The sequence below is a fragment of the Myotis brandtii genome, unplaced genomic scaffold, assembly GCF_000412655.1.
Source record: "Myotis brandtii unplaced genomic scaffold, ASM41265v1 scaffold2467, whole genome shotgun sequence".
NCBI lineage: Eukaryota > Metazoa > Chordata > Mammalia > Chiroptera > Vespertilionidae > Myotis > Myotis brandtii.
The window spans coordinates 7,913-23,539 of record NW_005359338.1 but is presented as its reverse complement, the minus strand read 5'-3'; the positions used below and the strand labels follow the sequence as shown (position 1 = coordinate 23,539).

Below are 15,627 nucleotides of genomic sequence, written 5' to 3'. Positions count from 1 at the left end.
CTTCGTATTTTTGGATTCTTTTTTCATTTTGCTTTTCCGGTTGGGTGTTTTTTGCTTCTTCGTATTTCAAATCTTTGACTTGATTCTTGGGATCCTCTAGTCTGTTGTTGGATCTCTGTAGGCATGTGCTCTGACTAGGAATCAAACCCACAATCTTTTGGTGTACATGACGACGCTCCAATCAATTGAGCCACTTGGAATTATTTATCTTTAATATCATATTATTCATCTTCGGTTTTATGGTCCTTTTCAAAAATAATTACGATCATGACAAAAATATGTGAATATATTTTAAAAGATATCTGTATTGCTTATTTTAATAGGTATACTATCATATTGCTTATCCTTTAGCCAAAAAATATGCCTTGATTAATACTTGGTAATTGAGAATATTTTTGAATTGTAAAAAAGTGCTTCATAAAATTTTTATACCTTAATTAAAAAGTGTATTTTCTTCTTTCAACAGTGTAAGACGAATGGAATGCAGGCCTTTTCTCCGGGCCTCAGCGAGCAAACGCAACATCAGTCTCCAGTTAAAAAAGGTAACTTTTTATTATAATTCCAAGATTTCATAAGAGAGTGTTAGTATTTATGTGGAGTTGATATTTGCTTTGCTGTAATAGACATTTATTATATTCTTTTGGTTGATTTCTGCCCATATTAGTCAGGCTGTAGGCTTGACTGCTCTAACGGTGAGACCATAATAACAATCGCTTAAGCAGGTAGAAGCTTATTTGTGTATCTTCTGTGTCATGTACAATTTTGAACTTCTATGACATTCCTGAAGATTTCTCCCTGGGTATGTGCAAGGTAGAAACGGCCCTCCTGTGCTTCTCCTGGACTCTCGTATTCTCTGTACTCTCGGCACTTCACTTCGGACACAAGATGTGCAGTGTTTCCATTGTAGCAAGCAGTTGTTTGCAACACCAGCTGGGTGTTTTATAATCCAATCTAATCCTGACACTGTATTTCATACAGACTCCACGGGTACAGGGTTCAGTCCCACAACAGCACCCACCATTTCTTCTTTTTATTTTTAATCTTTGTTATTGAAAGTATTACATATGTCCCCTTTTTCCCTATTGTCCTCTCTCACCCTGCCCCCCCCCCACACCCCAGGCCTTTATCACCCTATTGTCTGTGTTCCTGGGTTATGCATATATGCATGTAAATTCATTGGTTGATCTCTTCCCACCTGCCCACCCTCCCCTGCCTTCCCTCTAAGGTTTGACAGTCTGTTTGGTGCTTCTATGTTTTTGTATCTATTTTTGTTCATCAGTTTATGTTGTTCATTAGATACCACATATGAGTGAGATCATGTGATATATGTCTTTCTCTGACTGGCTTATCTCACTTAGCATAATGCTCTCCTGTTCCACCTATGCTGTTGCAAATGGTGTGAGTTCTTTCTTTTTTATTATAGCAGCGTAGTATTTTATTGTGTAGATGTACCACAGGTTTTTAATCTACTCCTCTGCTGATGGGCATTTGGGCTGTTTCCAAATCTTAGCTATTGTAAGTTGTCCTGCTATGAACATAGGGGGGCATATATCCTTTCTGATTGGTGTTTCTGATTTCTTGGGATCTATTCCTAGAAGTGGGATCACTAGATCAAATAGCAGTTCCATATTTAAGTTTTTGAGGAAACTCCATGCTATTTTCCACAGTGGCTCCACCAGTCTGCATTCCCTGTGTACCAGGGTTCCCTTTTCTCCACATCCTCACCAGCACTTGTCGTTTGTTGATTTGTTGATGGTAGTCATTCTAACAGGTGTGAAGCGATACCTCATTGTTGTTTTGATTTGCATCTCTCGGATGATTGGTTACTTTGAGCATTTTTTCATATGCCTCTTAGCCTTCTGTATGCCCTCTTTGGAGAAGTGTCTATTTAGGTCCTTTGCCCATTTTGTAATTGGTTTATCTTCCTTTTGTTAAGTTGTATGAGTTCTCTATAAACTTTGGAGATTAACCCCTTATTGGATGTATCATTGGCAAATATGCTCTCCCATACAGTGGGCTACCTTGTTATTTTGTGGGAACCCTTTACTTCTGAACACACTTGCAAGTGGTAGGCCCAGCTTGCCCAGAAGGTCATCTACCTTGGCTACAAACTGCAGGTTTCTAAGACCCCCTCCTTGGATTCAGTCATTTGCTAGAACAGCTCACTTAGCATCGTCTCTTTCCTCCATTTTTCCTTGGTTACTTGGCTTACTTTTCTTGTAAGAGGAAAATTGGAAGCAAGTTTTTTGGCAGAGAAATTAGTCCTTTCTGGACAGTTAAGGGATATCAAGAAAGCATTGAGCAGAAAAGTGATCTGGAAGAGTTCTGTGTGTTATAAAAACATTTAATCTTTAATATCTACAGAGAGAATTAAATACAGCAGAGATTTCCTGTTGAAGCTCTCCAGTGTTTCCATCTGCAGGAAAAAACCAGACTTTCTTCCTGATCATCCCATTGTACTTCAAAAACCAGTAAGTAGTTTCCTTTTCTTTAGAAGTTTTGTTTTTAATTAATTTATTGGGTGTCATTAGTTAATAAAATTTTATAGGTTTCAGGAGTACAATTCTATAATATATCATCTGTACATTGTATTGTGTGTTCACCACCCCAAGTCAGGCCTCTTTCCATCACCATCTATCCCCCCTTGCCCCTCTGATAATCACCATACTGTTGTCTGTGTATGAGGTTTTTTATCTTTTGCTTATGCCCTTCACTTTTGTCATCATTCCCCTTCTCCCTCCCCTCTTAGTTTTCTAATTTTGTATAATTTTAATTCCAAAATGTTTATCTTTAATACTATCATTTTATTCACTCTCAATTTTTGTTATCATTGTGAAACATAATGCATAAAATTACATAAATGTAAATGTATAATATCACCAATTACCGTAAGTAATTAACACTCTAGTGAAGAATTAGAATGGGCCGTGGCTGGTGTGGGTCAGTGGTTAGAGCATCATCCCATGTACAGAAGGGTCTTGGGTTTGATTCCTGGTCAAGGGCACATACCTGGGTTCTAAGTTCAATCTCTGGCCTCAGATGGGGCACATGTGTCTCTCTCACATAGATGTTTCTCTCTGTGTGTGTCTCTCTCCCCATCTTTCCCTTTCTCTACCATAGCCTCCCTTCCACTCTCTCCAAAAATCAATGGAAAAATATCCTTGGGTGAGGATTAACAAAAACAAAACAAAATAAAAAAAGAATTAGAATGGAATAGTTATGTTTATTGAAAAGAGCATGACATATCTACATATATAAAAGCCTAAGTGACCAAACGACCTAATGACCATTTGACCAATCACTATGATGCACACTGACCACCAGGGGGGCAGATGCTCAATGCAGGAGCTGCCCCCTGGTGGTCAGTGCGTTCCCATAGTGGGAGCACTGCTCAGCTGACTGAGGGGTGCCAGATGCTGGGCTCATGGCTGGCGAGCACAGTTGCAGTGGCGCAAGCCTTTCTCCCACCTCCATGGCAGTGCTACTGAGCGGTGGCAGCGGCAGGCGCAGTGGGGCCAGGATGAGCGGGCACTTGGCTCCGTCTTGGGCTCCTCCCCAGCCACCTGCCGCATTGCGTACTACTACATCCCCCAAGGGGTCCTGGATAGCAAGAGGGCGCAGGCCAGGCTGAGGGACCCCACCGGTGCACAAATCCGTGCACCCGGCTTCTAGTTTTCTTATAAAACTTCTATTGGTTTGTTTTCTAATTAAGTTCTATTATCCACCTGGAATTGATTTTGCTATATAATGTGAGGTAAAAGTGTTTGTTTTTTCCCTCTCCATGGATCTTAAGTCATCCTAGCAATATTTAATGAGAGGCTAAGTCCTCTGTCATCTTAGTTTTTTATTGTGTTGTTTTTTAAATCTTTATTGTTGAGAGTATTATGGATGTTCCCTTTTTTCTCCAGTTGCCCCCCTCCACTCAGCTCAGTTTCCATTCTGCCCCAGGCCTTCACCACCCTATTGTCTGTGTCCATAGGTAATGCACATGAGTCCTTTGGTCAATCTCTTCCTATCCCTCTTTCCCCCTTCCTTCTGAGATTCATTAGTCTGTCCCATGTTTTTATGACTCTGGTTCTAGTTTATTTATCAGTTTATTTTGTTCATTAGATTCCTTGTTTGTTTATTTTGACTTTTAGATTAAATTGTTGATAGATATGTATTTATTGCCATTTTATTGGTCATATTTTTATCTTTTTTCTCTCCTCCTCCTCCTCCCCCTCCTCCCTCCCTCTCCTCCTCTCCTCCTCCTCCACCTCTTCCTCTTCCTCCTCCTCCTCTTCCTCCTCCTCTTCCTTCTCCCTCTTCTTCCTCTTCCTCTTCTTAAAGAATACCCTTTCAACATTTCATGTAATACTGGTTTGGTGGTGATGAACTCCTTTAGCTTTTTCTTGTCTGTGAAGCTCTTTATTTGACCTTTAATTCTAAATGATAGCTTTGCTGGGTAGAGTAATCTTGGTTTTAGGTTCTTACTATTCATCACTTTGACTACTACTTGCCACTCCTTTCTGGGCTTAAAAGTTCCTGTTGAGAAACCAGCTGACAGTCGTATGGGTGCTCCCTTGTAGGTAACTAACTGCTTTTCTCTTGCTGCTTTTAAGATTCTCTCTTTGTCTTTAACCCTTTGCATTTTAATTGTGATATGTCTTGGTGTGGGCCCCTTTGGGTTCCTTTTGTTTGGGACTCTCTGTGATTCCTGGACTTGTAAGTTTATTTCTTTCACTTGGTAGGGGAAGTTTTCTATCATTATTTCTTCAAATAGCTTTTAAATATCTTCCTCCCTTTCTTTTCCTTCTGGAATCCCCATAATGTGAATGTTGGTATGCTTGAAGTTGCCCCAGAGGCTCCTTACACTACTGTATCTTCATATTTTTGGATTCTTTTTCCTTATTGCTCTTCTGGTTGGTTGTTTTTTGCTTCCTCATATTCCAAATCATTGATTTGATTCTTGGCATGCTCTACTGTTGAATCCCTATAAATTATTCTTTATGCTTAATTGCTGACTGATCCTTTTTCATGTCTTTGACATTCTCACTAAGATCCTTGAAAGTCTCACTAAGTCCCTTAAAGCTTTCATAAAGATCCTTGAAACTCTAATTAATATCCTAGAGCAGTGGTTCTCAACCTTCTGGCTCTTTAAATACAGTTCCTCATGTTGTGACCCAACCATAAAATTATTTTCATTGCTACTTCATAACTGTAATGTTGCTACTGTTATGAATTGTAATGTAAATATCTGATATGCAGGATTGTCTTAGGTGACCCTGTGAAAGGGTCGTTCAACCGCCAAAGGGGTCGCGACCCACAGGTTGAGAACCACTGTCCTAGAGCATCCTTATAACCATTGTTTTGAACTCTGTAGTTTGCTTGCTTCCATTTCATTTAGTTCTTTTCCTGGCGATTTCTTCTGTTCTTTAATTTGTAACATGTTTCTTTGTCTCCACATTTTGGCTGCTTTCCTGTTTGTTTCTATGTATTAGGTAGAGCTGCTATGTCTCCTGGAATTCATAGTGGCCTTGTTTAGTAGGGGTCCTGTAGGACCCAATGACTCAGCCTCCCCAGTCACCTGGGCACTCTAGTTGTGCCTGTGTGTGGGCTGTGTGCACAGTCTTGTTGTAGTTGAGTCTTGATTACTTGATTCCTCACTGGGAGGAATTGATTCCCAAGCCACTTGACTTTGAGGACCAGCTGCAACTACAGTGGAAGAGCTGCTATGCAGGAGACACCCTTATGGAACAGGACTTGCTTCAGTGAGTCTGCCCCTTGAGTGCATCACTTGTGGATGTATAGAGTTGTAATCTTTTGTGGTCTGAAGCTGTCCACCAGGTGCACTGGCTCTGGGGCCTCCCAGATAATGCAAAGTCAGCCACTGCTGTCAGGCACTACAGAGTGATCTGCAGATAGCTGCTACTTGTATTGGGCTTGAAAGTACCCAAGAAAGGCCAAATTGTGAAGCAAGGCAGGCTGCTGCTAGTGCCAGGTCTTGGGCCCCTTATTGAGAGATATGGGACATGCTGAGTCCAGCTGTTGCTTGTTTGAGAGATTTTAGGAAAGTCTGAAACCTGAGCCAGGAAAGGCCATTCATATGGAAAAGCAGCTGCAAACAGCTTGGGTGAGGCTGCAAATTGGGTGGGGCGGGGTCGCAGGGAATCACCAGGTGGAGCAAACAGTGTGAACCAGGTTGGTAGTGACTCAGATATGGCCCCTGCCAGTCAGCTCTGTGAGGGGGAGGTCTCAGTATAGGAACAATGAACCCCTGTCTATGAGAAAGCTGCCCCTGAGTTCTTGCCCCAATGCCAGACAGTCCAGTTTCTCTTCATATGTCCCTGGATCCCCCCAAGCCACTGCCCCAGCACTGGAGCTCAGAGGGAGTGAATCCTAGTAAGTCCTAGTGGTAGCCATTTAAGAGGAACTGCCTGGGACTCCAGCAGCCTCTGTGTCACTCAGCCACAATCCCCACTGGTTTTTATAGCCTGAAGTTACTGGGACTTCTCTTTCCAGCTCTGGAGCCCTGGCCTGAGGAGATGTGATGTGGGCCTGGGTCCCATTGTCCCTCACTGGAAGCTTCTGCAACCAAGATATTCCTCCTGATTAAAAACATGTCACATGTGGGTGTCAGACCAGCCCATTCCGCTCCTCCGCTCCTCCGTTCCTCCGCTCCTCCGCCCCTCCTACTTGTCTCGATGTGCTTTTTTCTTTACTTCTCTAGTTGTAGGACTTCCATTCAGCCAGATTTTAGGTGGTTCTGAATGATGGTGGTTCTGTATTTTATAGTATTTTTTTGTATTGATTTCAGAGAAGAAGGAAGAGGGAGAGAGAGATTGAAACATCAATGATGAGAGAGAATCATTGATTGGCTGCCTCCTGCACACCCTCTACTGGGGATTGAGCCTACAACCTGGGCATGTGCCCTTGACGCTTTATCCACTGAGCCAAACTGGCTAGGGCTGTTCTGTATTTTAGTTGTAATTTTGATGTGGTTGTGGGAGGCAGCAATTACCACATTTACCTATGTCACAATCTCGGTTCTTCACCCCCCGCCGCCGCCATCTTTGTGGCTACGATATGGTCTGGTCTGTTTCTGGGCCTTTTATTCTGTTCATTTAGTTGTTGTTTTTAAAATATATTTTTTTATTGATTTCAGAGAAGACGGAGAGAGACAGAGAGAAACATCAATGATGAGAGAGAATCATTGCTCGGCTGCCTCCTGCATGGCCCCTACTAGGGACTGCAAGCACGCAAGCTGGGGATGTGCCCTGACTAGAATTGAATCGTGGCCTCCTGGTTTAGAGGTTGACGCTCAACGACCAAGCCACACCAGTCAGCCACACACATTGTCTTTTTATAGTAAAAAAAGAGTCATGCCCCTTATTCCTTTTTAGCATGTCTCTGATGTTCTTAGTCTTAATGTTCTCTGCCACCTCAACAGATTCAATCAAAATAAATACACAAACTATATTGATGGGAAGGGCATGTGTTTTGGCATCAGGCTCGGGTTACTGTGTGTACTGGTGTCCTGTTCAAACTTAGACAAGTCACTTAACCTTCCTGAGCCTCCGTTTTACAATGACAGATAAGAATGATAATCTGCACTTGTTAGCATTAAATTCCAACCATGTCGGAAGTGCTTGGGATGGTGCTTGTCTCTCATTAGGCACTCAGTAAACATGACTTTCATCTTCCATGGTCTTTACTTCCATAGTAAAGCACCTTTATTTAGAGTTTTCAGAAACACTATAATGGTAAAAATAAAAATAAAAAAGAAAGAAAAGCAACTGGGATTCAATTGAGAAGAGCTCAGAATATAGGTATGCTGAGAATGACTCAAACAGATACAGACTACCCCCCTGTGGTCTCCGGTTTTGAGATTTCTAACTCTTTAGACTTCATAGCCTTTTTTTCTTAATTACAATTTTTAAAAATTTTAACTTGCTCATAATATACATCAATGTTTCTTAACTTAAAATCCCTAACTTGTACACTTCCAACCAATTCTTATTTTTAAACTTAAAGCAGGAATTTAAACTTTTTTTTTCATAATGCCTTGTACACAGGAATATTTAAAGAGGATAAGTGAAGACACTAGGGAGGCCAGGGGATTGTCAAGGGTGGGGAAAAAAGGAGACATATGTAATATTCTTTGTAATACTTTAAGCAATAAATAATTTTAAAAAAATAAAGAGGATAAGTGTCCTTAATGATGCTTGAATTTTCCTACCTGTTCACAGACTTTAGGAACATATGATCCTTGGTCTGTACAAATGAATCTTAAACTTAAATGCTTTATAAAACTGTTATTTTTTTTTTCTTTTTTTTTAAATTTTTTTATTGCTCAAAGTATTACAAGCCCCCCAACCCTCTCTGGCCTTCCCACTGCAGTTTGACAATCAGTTTGAGGCAGCTCTGCCTCTGTATCTATTATTGTTCAAAAGTTTGTAATGGTCTTTATTATCCATGTATGAGTGAGATCATGTGGTATTTTTCCTTCATTGACTGGCTTATTTCACTTAGCATAATGCTCTCCAGTTCCATCCATGCTGTTGCAAATGGTAAGAGTTCCTTCTTTTTTACAGCAGCATAGTATTCCATCGTGTAGATGTACCACAGTTTTCTAATCCATTCATCTACTGATGGGCACTTAGGCTGTTTCCAGATCTTAGCTATGGTGAATTGTGCTGCTATGAACATATGGGTGCACATATCCTTTCTGATTGGTGTTTCTGGTTTCTTGGGATATATTCCTAGAAGTGGGATCACAGGGTCAAATGGGAGTTCCATTTCCAGTTTTTTGAGGAAACTCCATACTGTCTTCCATAGTGGCTGCACCAGTCTGCATTCCCACCAGCAGTGCACAAGTGTTCCTTTTTCTCCACATCCTCTCCAGCACTTGTCGTTTGTTGATTTGTTGATGATAGCCATTCTGACAGGTGTGAGATGGTACCTCATTGTTGTTTTGATTTGCATCTCTCGGATGATTAGTGACTTTGAGCATGTTTTCATATGTCTCTTGGCTTTCTGAATGTCCTCTTTTGAAAGGTGTCTATTTAGATCCTTTGCCCATTTTTTGATTGGATTGTTTATCTTCTTTTTGTTAAGTTGTATGAGTTCCCTATAAATTTTGGAGATTAGGCCCTTATCAGATATGACGTTGGCAAATATGTTTTCCCACGCAGTGGGTTTTCTTGTTGTTTTGTTGATGGTTTCTTTTGCTGTGCAGAAGCTTTTTATTTTGATGTAGTCCCATTTGTTCATTTTCTCTTTAGTTTCAACTGCCCTAGGAGCTGTATCAGTGAAGAAATTGCTTTGGCATATGTCTGAGATTTTGTTGCCTTTGGATTCTTCTAGAATTTTTATGGTTTCCTGTCGTACATTTAAGTCCTTTATCCATTTTGAGTTTATTCTTGTGTATGGTGTAAGTTGGTGGTCTAGTTTCATTTTCTTGCATATATCTGTCCAATTTTCCCAACACCATTTATTGAAGAGACTATCTTGGCTCCATTGTATGTTCTTGCCTCCTTTGTCAAATATTAATTGAGCATATTGGTTCGGGCTAATTTCTGGACTCTCTATTCTATTCCACTGATCTATATGTCTGTTCTTGTGCCAGTACCAGGCAGTTTTGAGAACAGTGGCTTTGTAATACAGCTTGATGTCTGGTATTGAGATCCCACCTACTTTGTTCTTTCTCAGGATCGCTGCAGCTATTCGGGGTCTTTTTTTATTCCAGATGAATTTTTGGAGAGTTCGTTCTAGATCTTTGAAGTAGGCCATTGGTATTTTAATGGGAAGTGCGTTGAATTTATAGATTGCTTTGGGTAGTATGGACATTTTAATGATGTTGATTCTACCAATCCAAGAACATGGTATGTTCTTCCATCTCTTTATGTCTTCCTCTATCTCTTTTTTCAATGTCCTGTAGTTTTCTGAGTAGAGGTCTTTTACCTCTTTAGTTAAGTTTATTCCTAGGTATCTTAATTTTTTTGGTGCGATGGTAAATGGGATTGTTTTTATAATCTCTCTTTCTGAAAGTTCACTATTGGTGTATAGAAATGCCTCAGATTTCTTGGCATTAATTTTGTATCCTGCTACTTTGCCAAATTCATGTATTAAGTCTAGTAGTTTTTTGATGGAGTCTCTAGGGTTTTGTATGTATAATATCATGTCGTCTGCAAATAAGGACAGTTTTACTTCCTCTTTTCCAATTTGGATGCCTTTTATTTCTTCTTCTTGTCTAATTGCAATGGCTAATACTTCCAGGACTATGTTGAAGAGGAGTGGTGAGAGTGGGCATCCCTGTCTTGTTCCTGTTCTTAGGGGAAATGGTGTTAGTTTTTGTCCATTGAGTATGATGTTGGCTGTGGGCCTGTCATATATGGCTTTTATTATGTTGAGGTATGATCCTTCTATTCCCACCTTGCTGAGAGTTTTTATCAAAAATGGGTGTTGGATTTTGTCGAATGCTTTTTCTGCATCAATTGATATGACCATGTGGTTTTTTTCTTTCAATTTGTTTATGTGATGTATTACGTTTATTGATTTACGGATGTTGTACCATCCTTGCATTCCTGGGATAAATCCTACTTGGTCATGGTGTATGATCTTTCTGATGTACTGTTGGATCCGATTTGCTAAGATTTTGTTGAGGATTTTGGCATCTATGTTCATGAGGGATATTGGCCTGTAATTCTCTTTCATTGTGTTGTCTTTACCTGGTTTTGGTATTAGGGTGATGCTGGCTTCATAGAATGAGCTTGGAAGTGTTCCTTCCTCTTGAATTTTTTGTAGTAGTCTGAGGAGGATAGGTTTTAGTTCTTCCTTGAATGTTTGGTAAAACTCCCCTGTGAAGCCGTCTGGTCCTGGGCTTTTGTTTGCTGGGAGCTTTTTGATGACTGCTTCAATTTCTTCCATAGTTATTGGCCTATTGAGGTTTTTAGATTCTTCCTGATTGAGTTTTGGAATGTTGTATTTTTCTAGGAATTTGTCCATTTCCTCCAGGTTGTCTAGTTTGTTGGAGTAGAGCTGTCCATAGTATTTTTTAACAATCATTTGTATTTCTGTGGGGTCTGTTGTTATTTCGCCTCTATCGTTTCTGATTTGGTTTATTTGGGTCCTCTCTCTTTGCTTCTTGGTGAGCCTGGCTAGAGGTTTGTCAATCTTGTTTATCCTTTCAAAGAACCAGCTCTTGGTTTCATTGTTATTTTTTCAATTGCAGACTTTCCATCTCTAATATTTTATTTTGTAGATAATAGTTGAGTATGCTTATTATTTTAACCAATCCTTATACATTAGAATTGACTTTAATTTTGATATATTTATTAATAACATTTAAAAAATTAAGTACCACAAAAACAGAACAGGTTTGGAATACAATCTAATATATTTAAAATGAATTACATATGTTCTATTAAACACAGAAGAATTGTTTTGTTATTTGACAAATTCCAGTTACTTTAATAATTTCTATAGTAACATGCATTTAGATCTGTAAACACTTAGTAAAGTCACAGTATTTGGTCTGATAAACAAATTAGTAAAAACTGTTTTCATTATGTTTTTCTTTTATATTATAGGAAAACAACCAAAGTTTTAAGGAGCACTTTAAGAACAGATGAATTTGAAGATAGATAATTATTTGTTTTATGTTTTGGACACCTGCAAATGAAGTGGATCTAGTAACAATAACTGTAATGGACTGTGACAATTCAATTTATTTTTAATTTTGATGGTTGGGTATTTGGTTTCTCCTAAAATGAGAGAGAGATATTTTAAACTATAAAGAATTTTCTAATCAGTTTCAGCTTTTCAAGCACTTTCCTAAATATATTAGGAAGAAGCACTCACAAATAAAAATGTGGTTAGTGACATGGGAAGACTGTACTTATAATTTGCATGCTACTTTCAGTTTTTGTTTTTCATCACTTGTAATAATGGAATGGAAATGTAAGCTGTAAAGATTCTCAAATATAAAGAATTTGCTGCGATGTGTAGATGGCACAGACTTGTTGCTAAAGTGGCTTCTGTTTGTTTCCTGATTTTAGACCAGCACTGAGAGGGTCTCTTCAACCTGCGGCTGAGGACGCGTCTGCGCAGGGCAGTCTCAGTGACACGGGGGCATGTTTAGATAGTCTTTGCAGATAGATGTTTCCAATAACATTGTCTAAGGGTCACCGTTACCAGCAAAGGGTGACAATTTGGAAACAATAGCAGTGAACAAAACTGAAGGTGAAACGTGCTGATCAGACCCCATGAACAAAAGTAATTGCAAAACCCATTCTTATTTCCAAAGAGGAAAAATTAGGCATTTGCAACCAGTTGAGGTGCATTAAGATTCAGTTCTGTAATTTCTTTTATTTCTTATAACAAGAATATGTATAGATGAAGAATTTGAGGGCTTAAAAACTTTTAGTTCCTGGAATTTTTATACCATGTCTTGGAATTTGTCACTCTGGATATGACTTCTAGTCCTAAAGGTTCACTCCAGCACAGTGCCAAACAGTATCGCTGACAGAAAGGTAAGTGCAAACTTCCCCGACTCCGGTTCTCTCAGAAGCTCTCGTCTTCGGGGCTGCTGGGTGGCGTGGAAGGCCGTCATTTGGCAGGAAGGTTTAGGTTGAATCCTCAACTCCTAACAACAGGACATTTCTGTTCACTGGCCTCTGGGCTTGTTACCAGATTAAAGCTTTAAGTCCATGTAGGTCTCCCTCCTTGGTCTCTCAGTATCCATCACACTTTTCATGGCTTTGTTCCCCAGAAAAGTAAGTAGATTATGTTTTAAATAGAGAAAACTTCATTAGGCATACATTTATTGGTCACTTTAAATTAGATAGTAATCCCCAGGCCATTTCCCCTACTATTTGCCCTTATATTATAGGTTCCCTTATATAGATGTGTGTAAATAAATACACAGATGCTCTCTCACACAAAAATAGATGTATAATCTGTGTAAGAGCTCTTTATTTTCTGCCTATTCTCAAGGTATTTTAATTCTAGTTAACAAGACAATAGGAATGATTCCAATTTGGAACCTGCAGGGCCCTTCCGCCTGGCGCTGCTGCTAAGGGCAGCACCTCCCAGTCATGCTGCCAAGCTCCGTGGGGAACTGCCTCATCCCCAAAGGTGGAGTGCACCTTCTGAGTCTGACACTGACATGGACTGGCCAGAATAACACTGCTATTGGCTGTAGTTTATATTTTGAAACCATTTATAATCTGTGTTTTAAGAAGAGTTTGTGTGTCAACAGTCCCCTGGGTTTCCATCTCTTCCTCCTTTGTTACTGTATATAATCAGAGCAAAGATGTTTATTATCTGCATATCTTGTACATGTGTATGGTTTGAATAGTCACTGTAGGTGTCCATTATCCATGGATGTTCTTTGCTAGGTAGATAAGGGAAACGTTGAGCCAGGGGTTTTCCTTAGTGTTTCTCCTCTTTAGAAGTGACCTGAGACACATGCATGTAGTTGTGTGTGCATTATGTCAGCATTTATGACCTACGTCTAGGTAGATCCTATGACAAAATTCTTTTATTTGGATTGAATGAGGACTGTGGGTATACAAAGGTATTGATAAAATACTCCATGAATCAGTTTGAGAAAATATTTTAGGTTTTATATTTAATTTTGTGTGTGTGTGTTCAGGCTTCCTTTTTTTCTGAATTTTCCAACAGGAAAACCAAAAAAACAAACAAAAAAAAAACCAGGAAAAACTTACCTCACAGTTTTTTTCCTGGAAGACCTGTGGTTTCAAAGGAATTTGGACTACAGAATAGTATAGTAGCAAATTTCTATACACATTATATTTTCATTAGCAACATTTATCATCAAAAGAGATTTTACTATGAAAAATATTTAACTTATGAGCTTAGACAATGGAGCGTCTGAGGCGTTGGCAGTGGGACTGGGTTGTGGTCATTCCGCTGTGAATCTGGAAACTGTGCAGCACCTGCCCTATTTTATTATTTCCCTAAAATTGGTGCTTGTGCTATATTCCTTCTTTGTTTACTTAGATTAAAAAATGTTTAAAGTATTTTGAAATAGAAATGTCTACTTTTCATTAGGAAATTTAGCCCTCTGGATCATAATGCCATAGGCTATGAACCAGGTTTTCTCAAAGTTAAACTCTCTCTCCATTTTTCTTGATTTGTTTGACTTATATCCAAGGAATTGTGATGCTAATAAATTACATAATGATGTCACATTAATAAATGGTACCTGTCACAGAACTGTTCACTTGGGAAAAAGCAGTTTATACTCTGATACATAAAGATTCTGCAGGTTTCAGCCAATGTGGTTTTGTGCAAAGTTATGTTAACTTTTTTTCTGATTAAACAACAGAAACATTTTCTTTCAGGTCTAGAGACTACAAGTCCAAGCTCAGGGCGCTGGCTGGTTGGTTCTCTTGTGGCCCCTCTTCTGTGTGTGCAGTTGGCTGCTTCCGTGACCCCCTATGACCATTTCTCTCGCTGTCTCTCTCTCTCTCTCTCTGTGTACATAAGGGCACCAGTTATATTGGATAATGTACCAATTTTTAAAATAAGAGAAAAATGAATAGCACTAAGAGTAGGCATTATCTATATACCTAAAAGCCTAAGCAACTGTGCGATTATTCGACCGGTAGCTATGACATGCACTGACCACCAGGGGGCAGACACTCAATGCACAGGCAGGGAAACATGGAACAGACTGATGAATCTCAGAGGGAAGGGGGGAGGGGGGAGGGTGGGAAGAGATTAACCAAAGATCTTATTAGTGCACCGGTGGGGTCCCTCAGCCTGGCCTATGCCCTCTCAAAGTTCAGGACTCCTCGAGGGATGTGAGAGGCTCAGTGCACAAATTTGGCCTGATCCCCACAGGCCTCTAGTAGAAGAATAAACTTCATTCACAGAAAATCAGTTACTTAAAAATCACAAAACACTGGTTTAACCCTTATAGTTTATGGCAAATCTACAAATATATGAAGTAATATTCTAAAAGTTCACATTTTCAATATTTTCTTTATCAGTTTCTTTTTCACAATTTTGTTTCTTTAAGTGTACACTTTTTTCACATATTAGAATTTTATGACTAAAGGGTTTGGGGATATAGTATAGCAAATCAGTAAATGTAGAGAGTAACTGAACTTTGAAAATTAAGCTAAATTTTACAAGAAAGATAGTTACAAAGATAAGACATTTAAGAACAGTGTTCATCTTAGAGTAAATATAGAAAAAGAATAGAGTAAATGAATAACTAAAGAGAAGTTGTAATTCACATTTTGATTGACACGTGGTTTGTACTTGGACCACAAAGAGGTGTGGAAACATCTAGCTGCTGTTCAGGACCCACCACGATGCTGAAAATAGAAAAACAGGTTTTAAATTATAAAAATTGCTGCCAGGTGAGGTAAGTTCAAGGTGCAAATAATTCGAGACCATTTCCCCAACTTCAGTCTGCATAACGGCTTACCTTTCTCAGTCACTAATTCCTAACTTTCTGAGCCAAGATTGAGCTCTTTCTATGCAGCTGCTGTTCGTACTGTATCTTCTGGCAGCTGATCACAGTCTGACTGAAAGTTTTTGTTGAATAGAGTTTGGCAATGAGATCATAAGTGCCCTGTAGATAAAATTGTGTTATTGTTTTAATCTATTTTT

General features: G+C 39.2%; 1 protein-coding gene across 3 annotated transcripts in view; it reads left to right on the top strand.

The window, feature by feature from the left end:
- Positions 1–12,214, top strand: part of LOC106726271 (chromosome unknown open reading frame, human C8orf88) — a 19,853-nt gene extending 7,639 nt beyond the window's left edge. The window contains exons 3-6 of one of the 3 annotated variants that reach the window (XR_001362301.1): positions 467–542; positions 2,365–2,471; positions 11,571–11,684; positions 12,039–12,214. Coding sequence is in view for 1 of the 3 variants with exons in the window: in XM_014540527.1 (XP_014396013.1) it covers positions 467–542; positions 2,365–2,471; positions 11,571–11,612 (225 nt within the window). In the remaining 2 variants the exon portion in view is untranslated. Of the gene's footprint in view, positions 1–466; positions 543–2,364; positions 2,472–11,570; positions 11,999–12,038 lie in introns of those variants that run through there. The other 2 variants (XR_001362300.1, XM_014540527.1) reach the window with 2 other exon arrangements.
- The last annotated feature ends 3,413 nt before the right edge of the window (positions 12,215–15,627 follow it).